Source organism: Pelophylax lessonae, assembly GCF_965119305.1.
Source record: "Pelophylax lessonae genome assembly, chromosome: 1".
Lineage (NCBI taxonomy): Eukaryota > Metazoa > Chordata > Amphibia > Anura > Ranidae > Pelophylax > Pelophylax lessonae.
Genome location: NC_138768.1, coordinates 133,275,049 through 133,301,398, shown reverse-complemented (window position 1 = coordinate 133,301,398; position 26,350 = coordinate 133,275,049). Strand labels below are relative to the sequence as shown.

The window sequence follows — 26,350 nt, the reverse complement described above, 5'->3', positions numbered from 1 at the left end:
TTACAAAGAAATGAAGGGTCTATGATTTTCATCATAGGTATATTTTAAATGACAGACAGAATATTAACCAAAACACATGATACAAATGTCATAAATTGAATTGCAGTTCAGTGAGTAAAATAAGTATTTGCTTCCCAAACAAAACATGACTTAGTACTTGGTGGAGAAACCCTTATTGGAAAGGACAGAGGTAAGATGTTTCTTGTATTTAGTGACCAGGTTTGCACACATCTCAAGGGGGATTTTGGTCCACTCTTTTTTACAGAACTTCTCTAAAACCTTAAGGTTTCTTGGCTGTCTCTTGGCAACTCGAGGTTTCCGCTCCCTCCATAAATTTTCTAAAGGATGAAGGTCCGGTCTCCATGACCTTAATGGGATTCTTCTGGAGTCCATCCTTTGGTGCCTTGGCGGTAAGTTTTGGGTCCCTGTCATGCTGGAAGACCCATCCATGACCCATCTTCAGTGTTCTGAAGAAGGTTCTCATCCAAGACTTTACAATACATAGCCCCATCCATTGCCCCCTCAATGCGGCAAAGTCCGTCTGTACCGTTAGCAGAGAAACAGCCCCAAAGCATAATTGTTTCCACCTCCGTGCTTGACTGTAGGGATAGTGTTCTTAAGGTCATAGTCAGCATTTTTCTTCCTCCAAACATGGCGAGTCACCCTCCTCAAGAAGGCACATGTACCATCATGCAAATGAACATCCAAATGATTCAGAGAAGGATTGGGTGAAAGTGCTGTGGTCAAATGAAACCAAAATTCAGCTCTTTGGAATTAACTTGACTCATCGTGTTTGGAGGAAGAACAATGCTGTCTTTAACCCTAAGTACACCATCCCTACAGTCAAGCACGGAGGTGGTAACATTATGTTTTGGGGATGTTTCTCTGCTAAAGGTACAAACCGACTTTGCTGCACTGAGGGGCCAATAGATGGGGCCATGGATTGTAAAATCTTAGATGAGAACCTTCTTCCCTCAGCCATAACACTGAAGATGGGTCATGGATGGGTCTTCCAGCATGACAGTGACCCAAAACATACCGCCAAGGCATCAAAAGAGTGGCTCAAGAAGCACATTAAGGTCATGAAGGGGTAGGAGAAGAAAAGCAGCGCCACCTCAAAATGTTATTTATTACATAAAAACAATGTAGTAACTCACACAGAGGAAATCGTTGATTAGCAAATGGTGATGGTTCATCTGCAAAACTGCAGGGATGTTCGGGAAGTACACTGTGGCGGCCGTGGTCCTGGCTGTGCCGGTGGAGTCCGACACTTCCTGTGGTTATGGCAGCATTCAGTATCCAGGCTTACATCCAATAGTGGCAGGGGGGTTCTCGCGTTCGGAGCATGCGTGCTCCTTCCTCAGGCGATGCAGAGTCCCTCTAGCTCTGTATGAAGCCTGCAGCCACCTCCACCATCCATCTCCACTAACCCCAGGGATTGAACTATCCTGCATACCTCCTAAAAAGACTACCTACTGCCACAGTTGAAACTTTTTTCATAAGATCGAATGTACTTGACTCTTTCACTGGCGCAGGTCAAACGTTGTGTATATGTACATTAAGGTCATGGAGTGGCCTAGTCAGTCTCCAGTCCTTAATCTTTAAAAAAATTTATGGAGGGACCTGAAACTTCGAGTTGCCAAGAGACAGCCAAGAAACCTTAAGGATTTGGAGAAGATCTGTAAAGAAGAGTGAAACAAAATCTCTCCCGAGATGTGTACACACCTGGTCAAAAACTACAAGAAACATCTTACCTCTGTGCTTGCCAACAAGGGTTTCTCCACCGAGTACTAAGTCATGTTTAGCTTGGGAATCAAATACTTATTTTACTCACTGAACTGCAACTTATAGCATTCGTTTTAATGCGTTTTTTTTTCTGGATTTTTGGTTGATATTCTGTCTCCATCATTTAACCACTTACCGCAAAGTGACGTAGCCCTACGTCGGCAAACTTTGCGGTAGTATACCACAATGATGCCTCTAGCTAGAGACACCATCCCAGTACCGTGGTTTAGAGCCAACGGTCGGCTTTCCGTCGCTCACCCAGGTAAGCGGGAGGGGACGTCCCCCCCCCCCTCCCGCGACTTTGCTCGGGGCTCCCGTCCCACCGGGAGCCCCGAGCACCCAGCCGGCACGTCCGCCGGCTGGATGGAGTCCCGATCAAAGCCGGAAACGGCTTTGATCGGGTCGCCGATGACGTAACCCCGGAGGCGGCATCCATGACGTCACTTCCGGGTTACTGTGCTGCAAAAGGCGGCAAATTTAAAAAACAGCTGTATGCAAAAACGCCGTTTTTGGCGTTTTGCATACATGGAAGTGTAGTGGAGGGGTCTAGGGTCTTTAAGACCCTCGATCCCTCCATAAAGAGTACCTGTCACTGCATATTGGTGTCACAAGGAATGTTTACATTGCTTGTGACAGCAATAAAAGTGATCAGATATTTTTTTTTTTTAAAAAACCTGTAATAAAGTTAAAAAAAATAAAATAAATAGGATAAAAAAAAAAAAAAAAAACATTTTTAGCCGCCCCCGTCACCGTTAGCTCACACACAAAAAAAAAAACGTATACGGAAATCGAGCCGCAAATGAAATCGCTGTTCAAACCACACATGTGAGGTATCACTGCGATCGCCAGAGCGTGGGCAATAATTAAAAAAAAAAGAGCTACACTCAACCTCTAAACTGGTAACCGTTAAATAAATTTAAAGCGTCGCCTATTGAGATCTCTATTGACAGTAGTTTGTCGCCATCCCACGGGGAGGCGAAATTTTAAACCGTAATATGTTGGGTATCTATTTACTCGGCGTGACATCATCTTTCACAATATAGAAAAAATGGGCTAACTTTACTGTTTACTATTTTTTAAATGCAGTGAAATGTGATTTTTCTAAATTTTTCCAAAAAAATGGCGTTTTAAAGACCGCTGCGCAAATACCGCGTGACAAAAAATATTGCAATGACCGACAATTTATTCTCCAGAGTCTTTGCTAAAAAATTATTATATATATATATATATATATATATATATATATATATATATATATAATGTTTGGGGGTTCTAAGTAGTTTTCTAGGAAAAAATACTGGTTTTAACTTGTAAACAAAAAGTGTCCGAAATAGGGCTGGGGCTTAAGTGGTTAAAATACAACTATGATAAAAATGATAGACCCTTAATTTTTTTGTAAGTGGGCAAACTTACAAAATCTGCAGGGGACTAAATATTTATTTTCCCCACTGTATGTGAGGCGTGTGGGAGTTGAAGCCAATACTCTTTGCTGATGCACATATGCTTTACATGGGAGGCAAAAGTTAAGAACTGGTAATATATTACATTTTAGATACGCTTTAAAAACATTCATTTCAAATTCACAAAATGTTGTGGACCTTTTTGTACTATGCTTTACCAACTACTAAATGTAATGCATTTGTACTATTGGTGATCTCTTTGCCCTGTTTGTTCTTTTGATCATACTTCGAAAACAAAAAATGTTCCAGTGGGGGTAAGGTTTATAAAATGCAAAACACAGCAAATACATTTTCAAACTACAAAAAATGTTAAGCAAGAAGCCGATGTGTTACTACCTGGAAAAAGAAAAACATTTTCAGTGAATATACTGAATTTTAAAGAATGTGTAACATCACATTCTACACGGGCTCTTGTTTTATTATCTTGTGTATCAAACATTCTAAGAAGTACTAAAACGCTCACACCTATCATTCCTATCTTCTGTTGAATATTTACTTTAAAACTTTACTTGTTCTAGTAAGGCATTTCTTGCTTCAATGGCAGAGTTCAGCAGATCCCGGTCCTTTATTTCTTTCAGGGGTTTCCTCTCAAATGTTCTTCCACCATCCTCACTGGATCGCGCACTCCAGCAGATCGACTGCATACTCAATAAATCAACCAGACCTTGAAATGATTTGCCCTCCCCTATAGGAATCTTAGCACAAGATAGAGATGATCATTACATACTGAAAAGATTACCAGACACTGAACTAAAGTAAATAGTGGCATACCTAAAAAAATTAGCATGAATCCTATTGTTTTACATACTTTTATTAATGAGGGATAGAAAGTAATGTTTACAGTTGTCTTCTTTTTAAAAACAGAATATGTGCAGAAGTGTTAAAACACTGCAAACTATGGACAAACAGATCTTAACCTCCCTGGTGGTATGATTATTTCAGATTCTAGGTGCTGAAAGTGGTACATTGTTTTGCATAGAAATCTGTTTTCAATTTTAAAAATCACCTTCCCCTGCGATCCCCCGTCTTCCTCCCGCATGTGCTCGGCCGATGCCAGCACCTGTCTTCCGGTTCCCTTCCCTGCGAGCGTTGCAACGCAGGGGGGTGGAACCGGCGGAAAAATTCAAAAGTGTAAATACACTAAATGACATGATATAAAGTTGTGATCCTAATGGATTGCACTGTATCATGCCATTTCACCACAGGATTGCACTTGGTGACTTTTCCAGTGCCCTGCCTGTGCTTTTCCATTTTTTTGTGCCTGGAAAATAGAGAATGACCATGGCATCCAAAAAGCATTTTTGTGCAAAGCACTTTTAGACGAATTGGAAAACAGAGACAGCAAAACGGAGTTACTTGAAGAACTGAGCGATAGCGATTCGTGGGAAAATTCGTCATCAGGTACGGAAAGGGACGACAGCGACGTTTCTGATGTCTCTTTCTGGCACATAGCACCATTTGAAATTGTGAAGAATCATTTGATATACTTCCCGAATTCCACAAGCTATGTGCCAGAAAGAGACATCAGCATCGTCGCTATCGTCACTTTCCGTACCTGATGACCAGTTTTCCCCACGAAACGCTATCGCTCAGTTCTTCAAGTAACTCAGTTTCGCTGTCGCTGTTTTCCAGTTCGTCTAAAAGCGATTTTGCGCATTAAAAAAAAAAAAAAACGCTTTTTGGACACCATGGTCGTTCACAATTTTCCAGGCACAAAGCAGTGGAAAAACACAGGCAGGGCACTGGAAAAGTCACCAGGTGCAATCCTGTGCTGAAATAGCATGATACAGTGTAATCCGTTAGGATCACAGCTTTGTATCATGACATTTAGTGTTTTTTTACACTTTTGAATTTGCCGCCGGTTCCACCCCCCTGCGACGCTACGCTCGCAGGGAGGGAGCCGTAAGGAAAGTGCCGGCAATCGGCCGTGCACAGAGCGGGGAGAGACTGTGAGGATGGCGGGGGAGCGCATGGAAGGTGAATAACATTCTGGGGTAATCCCGAGTGTGGCTCGGGGTTACCGCTTTTGGTACTGAAAATTAACCCCGAGCCACAATCGGGAATACCGCCAGGGAGGTTAAAGTATACTGTACTTGTGCCCAGATTGACATTGAGGGTATTTTGGCATTTATATTTTTTACATGGTAAAAGAGCTTTCAAAACAAGCCATTCCGGACGTCTGATTGTACTGTGAACTTGTTCACTCTCAAAGATTCTCAAAAATTAAAACAAAGACTCTAAATTTGGGTTTCATTTGATGTGACTGTCTACATTAGAAAGCAGGCAAATCTGCCAAGATTCTGGCGCAATAGAAAGTAATAGAAAAATAGCTGTGTTTTTAATGTCCTTGTTGTGAACTTGCAATGCCTATAGCTTGAGAGATGAACAAGGATTCATTTTTTTTTTTTAGTGCTTTCACTTTAGTAGCAAAGTCCTGGGCAAGATCTGAAGAGTCTGAACAGAAGGCCTGGCGACTAGGTATGCCCTTGATAAAAGTACTTTTTTAATGCAAGGTACAGAGTATATGTTGACGTGTTTCGGCTACAGAGCCTTCATCAAAGCATGGTACAATGAAGGCTCTATAGCCAAAGCTAGTCAGCATATACTCTGCACCTTGCATTAATAAAGTACTTTTATTCAAGAGTACGCCGAGTTGCCAGCCCTTCTGTTCAGAGTATTTATCTATGGGAGTTGAACACCCTGGCTTGAGCACCGGACTCCAGTCTCTGGACTTGTATATTAGCAGTGGAGCTGGGGTAACCTCTTTTTGCATTTCTCTAAGATCTGAAGAGTGGTTAAACAGGCATCTGAAAAAACAAATAAGGAGCCTCCCTTACACAGTAAAATTAGAAAAAAAATTAAGGCTTGCACATGTTTGGTAGTTTTTAATTAGGTGACGCAACCCCTTCTTTTATACTTTAATAACAATTGGGTATTTTGTCTGTCTGTGCATTAAAATTAATTTTAGTGTACTTTTTGATAAAAATATAGGTCCTTAGTCTCATGCTGCCATCTGGGATTTTGGAGCCTGATCAGCCACAGCCTGCCAAGTACTGTGCATGAGCAAGATGTACTGACTAGTGGAAACTGTCCCAAATCTTCTTGGGGATGTGTGACATGTTTCCCTAGAGGCTGCAGGAGGGCATGAAGTGGACCCAAGTCATCCTCACCTAGGTTAAAAATGAGGAAGTAGTATTAAGAAGGTAACAGGCCCCCACCCAAAAAAAAAAAATGAAAAAAAACAACTTCCAAATCTGTAAATAGGAGGGAGAAGGGCTAGGATTAGAACATGGGCAAACGGTGAGGGTAAGGTCTGCTTTAAGGCAGTATGTATGGGAAACTGTTCCATACAAGTCCTACCACCAGTGTAATACTGTCAAAATCAATAACCATTTAAAGTCAGAAGGTGAGAACTAAGAGGGGTAAAACTGGATGAATCTAAGAACAAAGATGAATGTGAAGCACCTTTAAAAGGAATTATGCAAGAATAATTTGGCAAAGCAATATCATAACCTACTCCATATCAGAGAAATTATGTGCTACCAATTTACCTGTAAGAGCAAAGGGTTGGCTTTCAACTTTTCTTTGATGCTTTCAACAGAATATGAAAAACTAGAAAAGAAATATATATTTCAACCACTTAGGTCAACTTTCATTGTAGCAATGGAGAAATCCACAAAGTAATTTAAAATGAAAAACAAAGTTCTCCTATATAAGCGAATACTGAATTGTTTTCAAGCAGGCTCGTGCTAACACTTTGGTGGTATATAATAAGCAATTTAAACTGAAAGGAAACAATATACAAGAAATGATTTATATTTAGGCTGCTTTCACACTGATGCATTTTTTACCTTGCTAAAAATGCAAGACAAATGCATATTAAATATGCTGGGAGTCAGGCATCCAAAAAAAACGCACCAGAAAGGTATTGAAAATGCATATGATTTTTCTTTTTCTATTTTGTTTTCAACAAAGCAGTGTGAAAATACCTCAAGCACCTGACTCTCAGCATGCACCTGTGAAACATGGACATAGGACTCAAAAAATGCACCAAAAACGCAACCGTAGTGTGTTTTTTTTTTTTTTTTTTTACACATTTTTAGTGTGTTTTCTATTGTTGAGCTGTGTTTTTGGTGCAGTGTTAAAAAATGTGCTGCACCTGCAACGCAGTGGCGCGAAGAGTCTGATAGAATTTAAAAGGAAATATATTTATTGCTTTTTTAGCAAGGTAAAAATGCTGAAAAGAAACATCCGTGTGAAAGCAGGCTTACAGTGGGGAAAATAATTAATTGATCAACTGCAGATTTTGCCCACTTAAAAAGACATGAAGGGTCTATTATTTTTATCAGAGGTGTATTTTAAATGATAGACAGATCATCAACTAAAAATCCAGAAAAAACACGATACAAATGTTTTAAATGGAGTTGCAGTTCAGTGAGTTAAATAAATATCTGATCCCCAAGCAAAACATGACTTAGTACTTGGTGGAGAAACCCTTGTTGGAAAGGACAGAGGTAAGATGTTTCTTGTAGTTGGTTACAAGGTTTGCACACATCTCAGGAGGGATTTTGGTTCACTCTTCTTTACAGATCCTCTCTAAATCTGAAAAGTGGATGTAAACCGGAGTTGACCTGGGCACATATATCTGTAGGGTTTACACATCTAAGTCCCGTGTCTTTATGCTGCTCCGTTCTGTGATCAGCATGATAACGTCTGCCAAGTTCTCCAAGATGGGAGATAAAAGCAACTGAAAATTTGTGTCGGGTGGATGCTATAGATTAGCAGAAAGCTGGTCTATTCACAGCACAGCTGAGCACATTCCTTCCTTCCTCTGCCTATGTGGAGTGGGGGTGTGTGCTTTTCCTCCAATCAGCTGTCACACAGTGTATGCCAAGACTACACTCTCACAGCTGAAACAGGAAGAAAAAAAAAAATCTAACACGATGTATAGTTTCTTTCTAAACAGTTTATACAGCTGAAGACAGCAGATATACAAATAAAAATTATATAGGGAGATTGGTTTCATTTCTGTGCATCATTTCTGTGCATCATCTGAGGCTAATAACTTTACTGGGTATAGGAGAGGGTTTACATCCACTTTAAAGTTTTTTGGCTGTTGCTTAGCAACTCAAAGTTTTAGCTCCCTCCATAAATGTTCTATAGGATTAAGGTCTAGAGGCTGGCTAGGCCGATCAATGACCTTAATGTGCTTCTTCTTGAGCCACTTCTTTGTTGCCTTGGCAGTATGTTTTGGGTCAATGTCATGCTGAAAGACACACGGCCCATCTTCAGTGTTCTGGTTGAGGGAAGAAGGTTCTCAGCCAAGATTTTACAATACATGGCTCCATCCATTGGCCCCTCAATGCGGCAAAATAGGCCTTTACCTTTAGCAGAGAAACAGCCCCAAAGCACCTTTTGTGCTGAAGAAGTCATCGCCTCACGCGCCGACCTAATGCGTATAGGGGCGGAGCCTATCTGCAGACGTCATATCCTCTCTGGATTACTATGGAACCGCTGTTTACATGCACTATCGAGTGCTTTTGTTTGTAAGTTTATCTACCTTATTAAGCTATTTAAAATCAGCCAAGCGGAGAGCATTTGATTTTTTTTATCCTTCTCTTCCTACCTGGCCAATTTGTGTGTGGGTAAATGTAATCGGATCACGGATGTCCCCTTGGTGAGATCCTGCTAACCATCTTTTATCCCCTAAGGGGGACAGCTGCATCTGACCTTGGGTGATTCCTGGGTCAGAAATTAAGGCGAGAGGCTTTAACCACCTCCCACCCGGCCACTGTACATATACAGCCGGGTGCACTGGTTTATTTAGATTTTGTGCTGCCCTAGGCCTGACTAAACGTGTGCACCCTCTAATTGAAATATGACCCACCCCTTCCTGTTTATGACCCACCCGATCATCTGTAAACCACAGACCACAACCACAGTCTATCAGTGCCCATCAGCATAGCCTCATCAGTTCCCATATATTCAGCCTTATCAGTGCAGCCTTATCAGTTCAGTCTCATTACTGCCCATCAGTGCAGCCGCATCAGTGCAGCATATCAGTGCGGCCTCATCAGTGGCCATCAGTACAGCCCCATCAGTGGCCACCTGTTCAGCCTATCAGTGCATCATATCAGTGCCCATCTGTGCTGCCTTATCAATGCAACCCCACCAGTGCAGCTTATCACTGCCACCTCATCAGTGGCCATCAGCGCAGCCTCATCTGTGGCCATTAGTGCAGCCTATTAGTGCCCATCAATGCAACATATCAGTGCCCATCAGGGCAGCATATCAGTGCAGCCCCATCAGTGAAGCTTATCAGTGCCGCCTCCTTCCCTATAAGTGCAGTCTCATCAGTGCCGCATGTCAGTGCTGCCTTATCAGTGCAGCCTCATTAGTGCCCATCAGTGCAGCCCCTTCAGTGCAGCCCCTTCAGTGCAGCTTATCAGTGCCACCTCATCAGTGGCCATCAGTACAGTTGTATGTCACTGGATAAGTAAGATTACTCCTTTCTTTTAAGATATTTGGACTTGTGTTTGCTGCCACTGATTGTAATCATAGGATTATTTCACTTATTTGTATAATGACTAGGAAGTCCAGAGTCATTATACAAATAAGTGAAATAATCAGTGGCAGCAAACACAAGTTCAAATATCCTAAAAGAAAAGAGTAATCTTACTAATCCAGTGACATATTGCAATAGAACATATGTAGGTGAGCAGGTCCAAAATATTATTGCCATCATACACAATAAAAGTGTTAATTGTATATGATGCAATTCAGTATTCTCGCTCAAGGACAAGGATGTTTAAAGAAATGGAATTATATTATTGACATGATGCCTGTCATACCTGGGGGCGGAGGAGGGTAGGCGAAGCATTAGGATGCAGTGCCACACTGGCGGCCGTCGGGCCAGTTGTATTAAGTGTGGTTGGCGGCCTGCGGTCTGTCCGAATGTCCTCACCCGCTGGTATTATCAATCTGACAGGTAGCAGTGTGACTACATTATGGGAGTGCCAGATTGATTTGCCTCCTGGACCTTGCCCTCCGGCCCGATTCACCTCATAAGACTTGCACTATACTATAAGTGTAGCGCAAGCCAGCGGGGACCCTTTTCGTGTGGAAGCCGGGAGGAGGCTGTTTTTTTTTTTACTTTGCTTTTTTGCTGCCCCCCCTGCAAAGTGCCGCCCTAGGCCTGGGCCTTGTTGGCCTTGGCCAAGATACATCACTGGCCGGGTGGGAGTCTTGTCCTTCTGATTAGACGTTCCCGAACGTCCTGCAGAAGGAGCGGTGCAATCTCGATGTGCCTGCGTCCCTCGGACACATAGCAACAAGTTTTGGCAGGAGGGCCCTGTGATTGGCCCTCCTGATTACATGACGGCTGTGTCCAGCCGTCATGTAATGTAAACTGTAACGGCTTTGATCTCTTCTTCTCATCACACAGATCCTGTCAGTGAGGAGAAGAAGAGATGATCTGTGCTGCAGCCAGAGGAATCAGTGAGTTTGAAGCATTTTTTTGCTAATTACTCACTGATCACGAGGGGGGGGGGGGGGGGGGGTCTGTGCTGGTAATCAGAACATTGATTACGAGTACAGACCCTGGGGGGTGCCACTAGAGCCACCAGGGATGGCAATCAGGGCTCAGGGAGCCTGCCAGTGATGCACTCTCTATCAGTGCTGCCCACCATTGCCATCTATCAGTGCTGCCCACCAGTGCCCATCATTGCCATCTATCAGTGCCGCCCACCAGTGCCCATTATTGCCCATCAGTGCAGCTTATCAGTGCCCACCAGTGCCGCCCATCAGTGCCACCCCATCAGTGCCACCCCATCAGTGCCACCTCATCAGTGCCTGTCATTACGGCCTCATCAGTGCAGGAAAAAAACGTATCTATTTACAAAAAATTTTATAACAAACAAAAAACGTTTTTTTTTTTTCAAACTTTTTCGGTCTTTTTTTATTTGTGTACCAAAAAAGAAAAAACCTTGCGGTGATCAAATACCACCAAAATAAAGCTCTATTTGTGGGGGAAAAAAATGGACATAAATTCGGTTTAGGTACAGTGTTGCATGACCGCGCAATTGTTATTCAAAATGCAACAGCGCTAAAAGCTGAAAATTGGACTGGGCAGGAAGAGGGTGTAACTGCCCTGTATGGAAGTGGTTAATTTAGCGGTGGTGGTGGTGGATTGGAGCACGGTCACGGAGGTGGGGATTTGGATAGTGATTTATTGGGACCTCAGCATCACCCTTCACTTGGACTTTGATTATTTAATATATTATTTTTCATAGCACTTTCATTTCTATGTGATTGTTTGAGTCATATATTCTTTTGATTTGAGATATATTTTGCACATATTTATGATCTGGCGCAGCACTTTCTTGGTTATAAGTTACATGAGAGGGCTTGATAAATTTACAGGTAAAGTTACAACACTTTATAAAAAAACTAACCTTGAAACATGAAAGACTGGGCAGCTCTAGGTTGTGATTGATGCCAATTACTTCAGAATTAACCACTTGCTTACTGAGCACTTATACCACTTTCTGCCAAGGCCAATTTTCAGCTTTCAATGCTGTCACATTTTGAATGACAATTGCGAGGTCATGCAACACCGTACCCATATAAAATTTTTATAATTTTTTCACACAAATAGAGATTTCTTTTGGTGGTATTTAATCACCACTGGGTTTTTATTTTTTGCTAAACAAACAAAAAAAGGCAGAAAAAAAAAAAAAGTTTTTAAATTGGTTATAAAATTTTGCAAACAGGTGATTTCTCTCCTTCACTGATGTGTGCTGATGAGGCTGAGCTGATGGGCACTGATAGGCTGCACTGATGGGCACAGATTAGGTGGCACTGATGGATGACACAGATGATGAGGCACTAATGGGCACTGGCAGATGGCAATGCTGATCACGTGGTAAAGGGTCCATTGATCCTTACCCTCAGCTGTGATCAGCTGAGTCCCAAGGACTTGGCGATCACAGACCAGGGCACGTGGGCAGCGCGAGAATGGGAGGACTTCCATGGACGCCCTTCCGGCATTTTAAGCCCGCGCTGTAGCCGTCTTTCAGCTATAGCGCGGGCGCCAAGTGGTTAATTGCGGCAGGGACCTGAAAGTGAACCGGAGTTTTATGCACACAGAGAAAAGCAACAGGTTCACTGTAATGCCAGCTTAATTAAACAGAGTGATGTGGGCATAGGAAAAGTAAATATGTAGAAGCAGCGGCTTTCTTCTGTTAGTTTACAAGTATGAGACAAACCATTTAACACTGGCAGGAGTGCCTATAATGATCTTTTTTTTTTTTTTTTTATTCAAATAAAACATTTATCCCAAAAGGAAAAAGAAGAAGAAAAACAAATGCAGCCAACACATCTAATGATTGGTAAGCTGCAATATATTTCATTTTTGGCTTTGAGTTTATTACTGCTTTGACCGGCTTTCACAGTGAAGGTGTCTTACATGACCTATGCAACAACATTTAAAAAAGATAAAAATACAATCCAGCTGCCAGCATGCACACACACACACACACACACACATTTGAATCTATGCAAGTACCTGGCATCAGATTTGTCCATCTTGTTCAAAAAACATATTCTTGGTACAGAATGTGTGTCTGCTTGTCGCCACACCGTCAGGGTTTGAGCCTGCAAGAAAAAAAAAAAAGTTTAATATAAAGGGTCTATAGAAATTGCACCTATTGCAGCTTTGATGACAATTCCTACAATCCAAACATGGACTAGCTTAACCTGCAGAAAAAGACCAGAATACCTATCGGTTACAAATTGCTTGTAGTGCAACAAGATCTCTTCATGAAAATAATATCAAGACATCAAGCGTGTATGCAATGTTTTTTTATTTTTTTTTAAATTCAGTGTGGCTCTGCCCGCACACCTGCATCAACCATTCACAGATCTATTAAAACGGTCTATAAATGGAACACTACAAGTCCTATCTGCCACCGTGGCGAGTTGTAGATATCAATGCAATAGAAAGAAGATAATTTTGTGCTCCAATCCAAATAGCTAACACATATGTGTAACCCATCAGGTGCTAAAGGAGTGTGACTGCAGGTTAACACTGAAAATTCTGACTGAGCTCTCTGCACAATGCTATACATCCTTTCTTGCAAAGTTTGCATAAAAACAGGGATTTTTTGTTTCACATACATTGCAATATATGTTCAAGCTGGGCAAATGCATTAAAGTAATCCCTCTTTGGTCAGTCCCTATGCCACAAAATACTTACTTGCCTGTAGCTTACTTCAGTGGATATAGGGCTAATATGGGTCAAATAGACACAGAAGGAGAGCTACAGACTCAGGTCTGGTCACGGACCTGCACTATGCAAAAGAAATAAGATAAAGCCTTGCTTAAATCCAAATGGCGAACATACATTACTGTACATAATCTATCAGGTGCTAAAGGAGTGTGACCATAGGTGTGCGCAGCCTGTTGCACTAGGGTGTGCACCTCAGGCGTGTGTGACATATTTTTTGCCACTTCCCCGCTCTCCATTCTGAAACAATGTGGGGGGGGGGGGGGCAAGGGAGCACAGAGGAGGACCCGGCAGCAGAAAGAAAAGGGACAGGGACAGGAGGGGTGGTGGCATATATTGGTACAGATTCTCCTCCTGTGGCAGCTAAATGTCGGTGAAAGGAGGAGAAGCCTACTTTCAGCTTCTGCAGGAAAAAATACAGATCAGTTCCACTAAATTCCACCCCGGCTGCCTCTCCTGTCTAGGTTCTGGGGGTCGGCAAGGAAGGATCACTGTTTACCTGTCATCTGGCCGCAATGCATGGGTAGATTGCGATTGACGGGTTGCCAACCCAGGGATTAGGGTGTGCACACCTGGCATTCCCTTTCACACGCCTATGAGTGTGACCACATGTTAACACTGGAAATTTTGAATTACTCAAGGACCATACCGGAGTAGCTAACTGTAGCTATTTCACAAGCTAAATGATGTGTACAATTTGTATAATGTGTGTACACTTTTTCATAGCCAAAGGATTTGTAATTCTGTTAAACTAGCCTTGCAATCAAGGTGGCACAGCCAGGTCGATGGTCTTAATGTTCTCGAATGCAATTAAGCAACACAATTTTGCCCACTCCTTGCTTGCAACTTGTAAATTAAGTAGAAGTATGGATACTGAGAAAAGGATGGCCACTACTTGCACTTGCTCATGCATAATTACCACCTCACCTAGAGAATATGGAGGCTGCTGCAGCCTCAGGAGAACCTGAAACTAAATTACAATCCCCATGGAATTCTTGGCTTCTAAAAAACCAGCATCACCAACACTTCAAGATCTGATCTTAGACATTGCCTGCCTTCAAATTGGAGACCTCAGTCTAAAAGGCGAATTCATGGAGCCAAACAATATGGCTTACAATCTTCGGGTAATCCTACCTAAGTGAACAAGAAACAAAAAGTAAACACTGGCAAGCTTTCTTCTGCTCTGACAAGAAACACTAAGGAGATTGGGTGTGGAGAAGCCTTTCATCTTTTCGTTTCAATAAATTTTTATTAGAGAATAACAAAGACAAATAACAATGGAAGTGGTACAATAATGAAAGCTATTTTACAACAAATAATGGTTGAAAAATGTAGGTCATCATTGTTAGGTGGGTACCCAGCCATCAATGCGCTTATAACATCTAGGGTTAAGTCATGAGAAAGGTAGACAAACCTTTGTACTATAAGAGAACATAAGGTGATCACCATCTAGTAAGTGCAGGGGATAGCCCCCAAAACAGTAGGGAGCCTCACCCAAGATAGCCTTTCATCTTTTATGCCCTAATAGGTATGGGGATTTATTTCCTAATCTACATTGGTAGTCGATATGGAAAATTGTGATTTTAAGATTGCTCAAAACAGACAAAAAGGGCACCTTTGCTCTAAGTGGATGTGAAGTTAAAAAAAACAGAACTGGTAAATGTAATCACTTCTGTTACCTCTACACCAGCTGAAGCATCAAACACAGCAACTGCCCCGTCCAGCACCCTCAGCGAACGCTCCACCTCTACAGTGAAATCCACATGTCCTGCAAGAAGTCAAAGAAAGAATTTAGACAAGGGAAACAAAAGTACTTACAGAAGCATATAGGCTTCTGCAACTGGTCTCTCCTTTTAAGAATTTCTAAATCATGCTGATCCAATGGTTTCAGTACTTTCTAAGTCATCAACTCTGTATAAATATGCAGAATATAAACAGCAGTTTTGACTTTGCTACATTTTTCATAATGTCATACTAGTTCCTCTGATCAGAAACTCAAGAACTATTACAGCCAGAGATTGCATGGCAACTTGCATTTTCAAAAAAGGGGGCCAGCAATGGCAGTCACTATATTTCTCTTGTGACAGGCTTCTGTTTCCCTATTGGATTTATTCATGTATTAAATCCATATATCATTTTTAACCTGTGCTTCTACATTTTGGGGAAATGCATAGCACTATATTAGAGTAGGCATGCATAGTATTTATTTTTCCCACCGTAACAGAGAGCATAGCATAGTCATGCTTGCCTCATGGATGCAGGACTGGTTCATACCAGGTCCATTGAACTACTTTGCTCAATGCAAGCCCGATGCAATGATCCATTGTTTCCAATAGACCTAGTTAATACCAATGTGTTGTGTGGGTGTGCACTAGTGATCAACCGATATTGGTTTTTCTTTGCCGATCCCAATATTTTGGCCAATGCATATCCATATCGGCCGATATTTTTGTACATTTTAAAAAAATATATATATTTTTTATTTTTATTACTTGACAGGTACTCTTGTGGAGGGATCTGGGGGTCTAAAAGACCCCAAACCCCTCCTCTGCACTTAAAAGTATTCAAAACCCCAAGTTTGGCTGTTTTGAATGCGGTCATTTTTTTTAATCTGGTGCCAGTACCCGGAAGTGATGTAACGACATCACTTCCGGGTTTTTGCATGGAGACCCGATGGGAGCCGAATGATCGGGTCTTCAGCGTCTGTACAGGCTGGTTGCCCAGGTATCCCGGTGGGACGGGAGACCCGGGCGAGCCGCGGAAGGCAGTGGGAATCCCCTCCCGCTCCTTGTAATGACAGCCGAGCGGCTTCTTAGCCGCATCAGTTGTCATTACAAGACAACCGACTGTCTGGTAATGACTATGGACACCAGTACCGGGGTGATGCCTCTAGCTGCAGGCATCACTCCGGTACAAGCACTTTCCGAAATATCGGTAATATCGGCCACCTTGGTGGCCGATTCCGATATATCAGGGAAAGTGCATATCGGCCCTCGATATATCGGCTTTGACGATAATCGGTCGATCCCTAGTGTGCACTGGGTGAAAATAAATGCTGAATTTAAAATGCAACACAATGTGCTGGAATGCACTACAATGTGTTTTGAAAAAAAATAAGAATTAAAAAAAAAGTATTTTGGCTCTGGCTATGTAAGAAAACAAAAAATGAAAAAAAAAAAAAAAAATAAATAAAAAACACACAATGCAACACAACGTAGTGAAAACAACGACGTCAGCACACGTCAACTCATGGTCCATTCACACTAGCGCGACTTGTCAGGCGACTTGGTCGCCTGACAAGTCGCGGTCGGTCGCTCGCCATTGAATAGTAAAGGACCCGTTCTAATAGGAGCGACACAAGTCGCTCTGACTTAGAAAAAGGGTCCTGTACTACTTTCGGGCGACCTGGAGGCGACTTGCATTGACTTCAATTATATGAAGTCCCTGCAAATCGCGCAGAGGTCGCGGTGCATGCTGTGCACCGCGACTTCACAGGTCGCCCCAGCAAGTCGTGTCGCGCCAGTCTAAACGGGCGCTTAAGCATCAACACACTAAACACAATGCACATGGCATGAATCCAGCCTTAAGACTCCCTGAAGTTTACCTGGAGTATCAATCAGATTGATCCGGTGTTCATTCCAGTCAAATGTGACAGCTGCCGATTGAATTGTGATCCCACGCTCTCTTTCCTGTGCCATATAATCTGTCACCGTATCCCCATCATCAACATCTACAACAACACAACCCAATGAATCTACTAGTCATTTTCCAGCATTCAACAAAACTACAAAACAAGCCTTTGTAAAAAAAAAAAAAAAAAAAAAATGTAATATTGATGTAAATAAGACAGAACTTTAGGCAAAAATACTAATTTAAAGCTAAAATACTATTTGAAGCATCAACAATTTAAAGCATCTGACAATAAATTTCTCTCACCTCCCAGTGCCCGGATGTATCCAGAATAATACAACATTCTCTCAGTGGTTGTGGTTTTTCCGGCATCAATATGAGCCATAATTCCAATGTTTCTAATTCTATAAACGGAAGGATTAAAAATATAAAAGTTCACCTGTCATGCTTGAACGATAAAAACATTTTATGAAGTGAAACTATTTTTTTAAAGGTATATTTATCCACTTCAACCCTGCAGGGTTTTTTTTTTTTTTTGCACTATAAAGAACAAAAAATGACAGACAATTTTGAAAAAAAATAAAAAAAATACAATATTTTTTACTTTCTGCTATAAAACACACTCAAAAAAAATGTAAAAAAAAAATCAAACTTCTTAAGTTTAGGCCAATATGTATTCTGCTACATGTTTTTGGTAAAAGAAAATCCCAATAAGCGTATATGGATTGGTTTGTGCAAAAGTCATTGCATCTACAAATTATGGGATATTTTTATGGAATTTTTATTCATTTTTTTTTTTACCAGCAATGGCGGTGATCAGGGATTTATAGCAGGACTACAGCATTGTTGCGGACAAATCAGACACTGACACTTTTTGAGGATCAGGGACACCACCACAGTGATCAGTGCTAAAAAAAATAAGCACTGTACTAATGACACTGGCATGGAAGGGGTTAACATTGGGGCAATCAAAGGGTTAAATGTGTCCCTAAGGAGTGCTTTCACTGTGGGAAGACAGATCTGTGTTCCTGCTTAGCAGAAACACAGGATCTCTGTCTTCCCTTGTCACAGAATGGCTATCTGCCTTGTTGGGAACAGTCGGTGGGTCCCAGCGGACATCAGGTACGCCGGACCCACTGATTGGCTTCTGTTGTGTCCAATCCCAGCAGGAGCTGGTCGCTCGGCGGCACGTAGAAAACCTGGATATAAAGAAGACGCACAGGTACGTGATTTTGCCTGTAGGAGCCACCACCCCGCAGTACATATACATGGGGCGATCGGCAAGCACCACCCTGTTAAAGTGTCAGGTTTCTGTGATGTAAAAAAATGAGACAAAGATAAATCACGACCTGGAACGCATTGGAACTGACCGCACTAGTGTGAACTATGTCATTAAAAACCATATAACCGACTATCCATGCGTTTTTGATGCAGAAAAAAAACTGCACTGGACTGTATGTGGTGTGAACGGGCCCGAAAGCTAGTCTGGGACAGTTTTGAAGAATGATGACCATATAGCTACAATACAGCAAGCAAACAACTTTTCTATATATTGAAAATGCAATCTAGAAAAACCTGATGCATTACATTACCAGATAAGTGATCGGAAATCATAGCCAATGCTTTTATTTAACACTAACAGATGCGAACTAACAAGGTCCAGTGTTTCGAGTCTAGGTCTATTCAATCATTGTTCCCAGATTTTAAAATGATGAACGTTTATAGATCTCTAGAACTGTAAGGGTGATTTACCCGTTCCTTTTTTAACCACTTGCCGACCAGCGAAACGACATAGCTGTGCATCATTTCACAGGACCGCTAGTGGGGGCGTGCACTGATTGGCTACAAGGGGATCCAATCAGTGGGTGCGACAACAGCTGTTCTGTCAGTAGTGAACACAGGGATCCTGTGTTCCTCCCATTTAGGAACACAGGTTTCTGATAATTCAGCAAACCCATCACCCACACAGTTAGAAAGCACCCCCTAGGGAGAAAGCACCCCCTAGGGACACATTTAACCTTTGATCGCCCCTAGGTTAACCCCTTCCATGCCAATGTCATTAGTACAGTAACAGTGGATATTTTTAGCATTGATTACTGTAGCAATGTCAGTAGTCTGGTCATTAAGTGTGTAAAACCTTTTGGCCCAGAAGTGGTTAAACAGAGTCATGGGAATTCCAGTGTAAATAGCGCATCCAGGTTTTCCAGATATTCTAACACACGTGATCTTAAGTCACTAGGAATATTCTATCAAGAGTTTGTTCCAATATTGGACAAGTTTTGTATACCACCACAACATGTGTAGCAGAGATCTATAGTTTTACACATGGGTGCCGTAGCCTGTGCAAAGTATATATTAGGGTACCCCCCCACCCACCCAGATGTTGCGTACAGCTGCCCATAGACCTGAATAGGTGCTCATGTAAACATTCAAATAGCTCAAAAGGAGGGGGAAAAAAAAGCAAAGCAATCAATTACCGGCAAATACAAGAGTATTGTCACAAACAGCCATTACGGATGTGCGCGACACCTGAGCATTCTGGGTGAGGAATACACCAGAATTTGCCTTGCACTGGCTCAGGCACCTGTGAGCATATTTTAGCATTGGCAACCATCAGATTGATGGGAATAAGGCACATGGCTTGTTCAGAGAAAATAGGGTGAAATTTGCAGTCCCACTCCCGGTCTATGGGTAACAGGCACATTTTAACAAGTACAGAATATACCTATACCTTGCCAGAAATGTAGTGTCCTTGTCACTTTTCCTAAGAGCTTAAACTATAACTAAAAGGCAAAACTTTTTTTTTTTTTTTTTTTAAGTTTTGGATAGAGTAAAGATGGATTACAACACTTGCCAGCTTTTTTGCTGCCTGTGTCCCCGTTAAGGAGATTCACCCTCCCTACTTGTGCTGTTTACAATTATCATTGAAAGTGAAAGAAAAGGAAAATCCCAAATTTTAGGTTGTCCCCAGAAAAGTAATAGAGGGGAAATCTTCCAATGGAGACACAAGTTCTGGTGATCTGGGGGTCCCCAAGGAATTCCCTTAAAGTGGCTGTTAACCATCATTTATGCCTAGTGAATTTAATGGCCTTAAGGGATACACAGAGATTAAACAAATCATCCTCCATCAGTTGTATCCATGTATCTGCAGTCTTATCTTCTCTACATCCATTCAAAGTCCAGAATTTACAGCTTGTCTGAGGGTTTCTAAAAAAAATGGGTGGAGAGCTGTGGTTACACTCTGCAGAGCTCAGTGAGGAGAGCTCTGAGAGCTGATTGGAGGGAAGAGACACACCCCCCTCCACACAGCTCACAGGAATAGGAAAAGAGCTGAGGCTCTCAGTCTGCTGGAGCTCTCTACCATGACCATTTTTCTCCTGGAGTCAGAAGTGATGCGGATAGGAAGGAAGCAGAAGACATAAATGACACTTCGTGCTCTTAACTGAGACAAATACACACTATAGAGGGATATGCTTTGTTCATATTTTATGTCTGAGGTTTACAACCACTTTAATTTGCAGGGATTTCCTTGCACTTCAAATCAAATAAAGTCAAATAATGTAGCCACCACAGCTAAAGACTGTGGAGCTCCAATATACATCACCGTTTTTGTGTTTAGGCCCGCTTTAGTCTTTGGTCAAACTCAATCTGACTTTGAAATCATGCAACTTCACTTGAAGCCGCACTAATTCAAAGTCACATATCAGTGTGACTTGGAAGACATCTGTGCGACTTTATGCACAGATGTCAATGCAAGTCGCACCTGAACCTGCAATAGTGCAGGAATTACTTTCAAAACCGGTGCGACTCCTAAGGAGTCAAAGTAGCACCTATTTGACCGGTACAAACAACAAGGGGTCCTGCAAGCTACTATGGATAGTTCAATAACAATATGAAGCTGCAGGCACTAATCACCATCTCATATAAAAGTGCTGTGCAAATACCAAACTACTGATTCAATTGTGGACAATAGGGTACGACTTGTCATGCGATTTGAAATTATCAAACCACATGACAAGTCACACCGGTGTGACCGGGGATTTAATAGTTCTATTCTATTACTTTAATATATCTATATGTTCTTTACAGCAATATGAACACAACTACAAACTTTATAATCTCTGTATTTTTTATCTGAATGCACTTTTACTAACTGGCAATCTGTAAACATTTCAGGATAGTTTTGTAAAGACAAAATAATGTATAATTTTCTCATAGAATACCCAAATAGGACTCACTTGGATGTTGGAGGACTGATGATGCTCCGTAAAGACTTGATGTCACCTGAAAGAAAATATTATCTTATAACAAAGATTCCAATCTATTACATTCCCAATAAGGATAAACAAGGAAAATCACCTTTATTGATCAATTATAGGACTTCTTTACAAAACTGTAGCATACTGACTTCTTCATTTAACAGTCACTGACCTAGAACAAATATTCACATCAGGACTTCATTCTTTTCGCCAACATTCCTGATCTCTATACTTGTACTAGATAAGTGACTCCAATTATTGAAAAAACGGGGGTTAGCGTAGTGGTCAAGCAACTTTTATTTTGAAGTCAGCTAATGAACCTTTTAGAACCTGAGCAATTCAAAATGGATCACATGGTAAAAAATAAATAAATAAGGTTTCATATGAATGCAATTGCTGCCAGTGTAATCAATTTGGTAAATATAAGCACACGTCATAATAGTAAAATGATACCTGATGGCATGCTGTAAGTTCTGACACTGAGAGTTCTTCCACGTCCATGAAGGGTGAGTTGTCTTTTGCAGCACCATATGCACTGTGTAGGAGATAAGAGGAGTCATAAGCCATTCTATACAATTTCATACATATTGCACACAAGTGCCTTAAATTATTAAGCCACTGAGAGCAAATTTTTCAATTTAGATGCAGACACAAGGGACCAGATTAGAGATTTTACAGCTGAACTCTAGGCACATATACCAGACACACATAATGCATCATTATATATATTTTTAAATACACGCAGTGCAAGTACCTGAATATGAGCTGGCACCAGACTCATACAGTCCCTGTACAGCAGGGCTGGAGGGTACAAGAAGCCAGGTTTATGTGCTGACAAAACGGCCTGCCGACAGGAGGAGAAAGCAGAGTGATGAGATCAGCACTGTACTACTTCTCCTTTTACTATCCAGTCACAGGCTAGCGGTGGGTGCATGACAACCTGGACTCAGAGGAAAGGAGTGTGAATGATGTGGGCATCTAGGACATCTATTGGCAGAAAAAGTACTGCAGGAGAAATCTATGGATTGAAAGTGAATATATCAAAAAAAATTGGATTTTTGTATTCACTATAAAAAAATATCATTTAGGAACACAAGTCCCACTCCCTCTTTGCTTTTGATCAGGTTATCAGTACTGCTTTGCTACAAAACCTAGGTATCCTGGTAATGCGAAGGGTTATCCTGAGCTGGCCTGCTGGATTTTTTACTTTTTTTGTCTATCATAGTTACATTGTTAGTGAGGTTGAAAAAAGACACCAGTCCATCCAGTTCAACCTATGATGAGTTTGTGTGTGTTTATGTCAATAGTACCTCAAATACACCTGTATGTTGTGGTCATTAAGGTGCCCATCGAATAGTTTTTTGAAACAATCGATGCTCCTCGCTGATAACACTGCTTGTGGAAGAGAGTTCCACATCCTTACCGCTCTGATGGTATAGAACCCTTTACGCAGTTTAAGGCTAAACTGCTTCTCTTCTAATTTTAGCGAATGGCCGTGAGTCATTTTATATTCCCCTTTCACTGAATAGTTTGTTCCCTATGTTAGGGTCACCTGTACGGTATTGGTACATTGATATCATATCCCCTCTCAAGTTTCTCTTCCCCAGAGAGAATAGGTTCAATGCTTGTAGTCTTTCCTCATAGCGGAGATCCTCCAGTCCCTTTAATAGCTTTGTTGCCCTTCTCTGGACTCTCTCCAGTTCCAGCACATCCTTCCTGAGGACCGGCGCCCAGAACTGCATGGCATACTCCAGATGCGTCCGGATCAGAATCTGGTAGAGTGGGAGATTTATTGTTTTATCTCTGGAGTGAATCCCCTTTTTAATATATGCCAATATTCTGTTGGCTTTGCTTGCAGCAGCTTGACATTGCTGAGCTTGTCATCTACTAGGACCCCCAGATCCTTTTCCATCTTAGATTTCCCCAAGGCTCTCCCTATCAGTGTCCATTGCTTTTGTGGGCAGCAGTCACTCTTAGAAAAGGACCTCATGGCAAGTACAAAAATCCTTTTTTTTTTTCCTTTCTCGTCCCATTTAGGAACACAGGAAGACTTTAACCTTAGGACCATATAACTGAGCGGTGGGCAACAAATGCCAACAGGCTCAGAAAATCAATAGAGAACTAGGAATGCCTGTAGTTCAAAGAGCCACCCAAAAGATCCTTATGCCGAGGCTGGCAGCAGATGAGCAAAAGACAGATTTGCAAATCTTGAATAAAGTTGCTTGATGCTGAAAAAAAAGTTCTCAAGATTTAGTAAGTGTGCCTGGACAGGAAAGAATGAAACTTAATCCTTGAAATAATAAGCTTGGATGATAGTCAGTAGAGATGGGCTTAGGGGTGTTCGAGATCCTAGTCCCAACCCACCTGCCCGATCACGCCAGGAAGCCAACATTATACAAAGTTTATCACAGGCAGTGAGACATTTCCCGGTCTGCAGCTACAAAGCCTGGGAAATGTCTCACTGCCTGTGATGAGCGATGTGCAGTGTCGGCTTCCTGGTGGGATCGGGCAGGTGGGTTGGGACTAGGATCCCGAACACACCTGAGCCAATCTCTAATGGTCTGTTCAGGAATGGTGCCACCTTACAAGATTACAAAAAAAAGAATCAGTCTTCCTAAAAGGCTGGGCCATGAACTGGTTCAGCAACCATGCAAAATTTATGGGCTTGAATGGAGATATGAAGAGCCTTGAGGATGGATGCTTCTTTGGGTGTTTGGAATGCTGAACAGGTTGACATAAAATCCCTGAAATCCCTCTGCCACAGAAACTGGGATGACACCTTGGTCCAGAAGGGCTCAGTGGAAACGCTCTGTGGCTAAATTTTACCAGTATGGAGTCTGGTACATGGAATCCAACACCCAAAAGTCTCTTCCAGGGTACCCTGCAACGTCCAATCCAGCAGGGTCCAGACGCAGCACTCCAAAAGCCAGACTGATCACAGCCATGCTGGATGGCTAAAATTTAGGAGACAAGCTCTAGCAGAAATGTAGAGAAGTGTATTGATTGAAGAAGAAAAGAAAAAAACAGAGGGGGGGGGGGGGGGGGGTTTTAAGATGGAGTTGGATTTTATCATACGCTAGGAGATATTCATATGAAAATTCTCACTACATTTAATAACTTGACGAATGATAAATAATACATTTCTCTTTCATTCATTGATGAACACAGCTCCTGATAGTCATAACCATTGGGTTATACTGCCCCCTACAGGAGTAGGACACTAGGCAGAAAATAATTCTGTCTACACCCATGGGCAGTCCACCCCTCTATGGAGTTATAATTCTCCTGACACTGCTTTTAACAAAACAGAGTGGCTATAGCAGAGAGAGGCAGTATACCCCCTGGGACTACCCATGGGCGTAGACAGAATTCGTTTCTGCCTAGTGTCCTACTCCTGTAGGGGGCAGTATAAACCAATGGTGAGGATTATTAGGAGCTGTGTCCGTCAATGAACATCAGAGAAATGGATTTTATGGTAAGTCAAAAACCCCATTATTTGCCTTTAACATTTTAATATAAATAACAAGCCCACAAACACTGTTGAAAATTCATTCTATCCTGCTCCTTCAAATTTCCTTGTAGGTGCCATTAAAAACTAACACTATCAAAACAAAAAATTACGAACTAAAATTCTACTGTGTATGACCAGCTTAACATTTCTTTAAATGTACCAATAAGTAAGGCATATTTTCACATGCTAAACAGTGGGTCCGTTATGCCATGCAGACTGTAAAGATCAACACTCACCTCTGTGTACACATAATGGGAACCAGAGAACTTCCCAGGCAAAAGCTTCAGCACTGCCCACATCTTTACTCTGCTATGCTCTCCGGATTTTATAAACGGTTCAAAATATCCTACATCGTAAAAAAAAAAAATATATAAGATTACAAAAATGTTTCTTTAAAGTAAATACTTTACACAAACAAACAATTAAGATAAGGAAATGTTCAGCAATGGTGCTGTGGAGTATAAACACCCTTCCATGTTGACCATACTTTGATGATACACACAGCCACTTAAAGCGGAGTTCCACCCTGGGAATACTTTTTTTAATAAAAATACCCCTGGGACAGTCAGGGCTAGTACATTCCACAATGGCTAGCCTCTGATCTGTCCCGGGTTGCACTTACCTTTTAGAAGAAATACTTACCTTGAAAATGTATTCTCCAGCGCTGCCATCTCAGGTGTGGGCAGCTTGAAGCCAGCGCGATCCTCTTCTGCGTCCTCTTCTGTCTTCTTCGGTCCCACGATGCACTGCACCGGTGTAACGTGAGAATTACCTACCCCGTGAGAAAAACCTACCCCTCGTCACTTCCGGCCAGGAACAGCTGAGCAGCGCAGCAGTGCGCATGCTCACAGCCCCGGATACCTAATGGAAGAGCTGAGGATCAGACTAGTGCGCATGCGCACTAGTCTGAAACGATCTCGGTGTCCGTTAAAAAAACCTACCGACGCGGCGGTGACATAAAATAGCTGTGCTGCACTATGAGTCATCTCCGCTCCTGTCCCGGTCACTTCCCTGATCTTGGCTAGTAAATATAAAAGCGGCTGGCGGCTCCGTGATTTATCTTTTCATACAGCCGCCGCCGCTTTTATATTTAGTAGCCGAGAGCAGGGAAGTGACCGGGATAGGAGTGGAGATGACTCATAGTGCAGCACAGCTGTTTTAATGTAACTGCTCGCGTTACACAGACTGCCGTGAACCGGAAGTGACGGGGGTAGGTAATTCTCACGGAACACCGGCCCCGCCGTCACTTCTGGTGCCGCAGCGTCATCCCTGCACAGCTTCTGGGCATGCCCAGAAGCTATTTAGCAAGGTATGACGGCGCCTGCACCGGAACTGACGTCGGGGCCGGTGCAGGCGCATTGATTCCTGGGAGCGATGACGTTCAGCTCCCAGGAATCATTGCAAGCCAGGAAATGACGAA

The 26,350-nt window shown here is 42.1% G+C and overlaps 1 protein-coding gene across 1 annotated transcript in view; it reads right to left on the bottom strand.

Annotated features, from left to right (window-relative positions):
* The window catches only part of GFM2 (GTP dependent ribosome recycling factor mitochondrial 2), a 58,398-nt gene extending 33,122 nt beyond the window's left edge, over positions 1-25,276 (bottom strand). The window contains exons 1-9 of the mRNA XM_082243324.1: positions 25,167-25,276; positions 21,873-21,954; positions 21,399-21,444; positions 17,467-17,564; positions 17,135-17,260; positions 15,210-15,298; positions 12,811-12,899; positions 6,797-6,857; positions 3,755-3,940 (exon numbers count right to left, since the gene is read on the bottom strand). Coding sequence (XP_082099450.1) covers positions 3,755-3,940; positions 6,797-6,857; positions 12,811-12,899; positions 15,210-15,298; positions 17,135-17,260; positions 17,467-17,564; positions 21,399-21,444; positions 21,873-21,954; positions 25,167-25,229 — 840 coding nt within the window. The 5' untranslated portion in view covers positions 25,230-25,276. The remainder of the gene's footprint in view (positions 1-3,754; positions 3,941-6,796; positions 6,858-12,810; positions 12,900-15,209; positions 15,299-17,134; positions 17,261-17,466; positions 17,565-21,398; positions 21,445-21,872; positions 21,955-25,166) is intronic.
* Between the last annotated feature and the right edge of the window lie 1,074 nt (positions 25,277-26,350).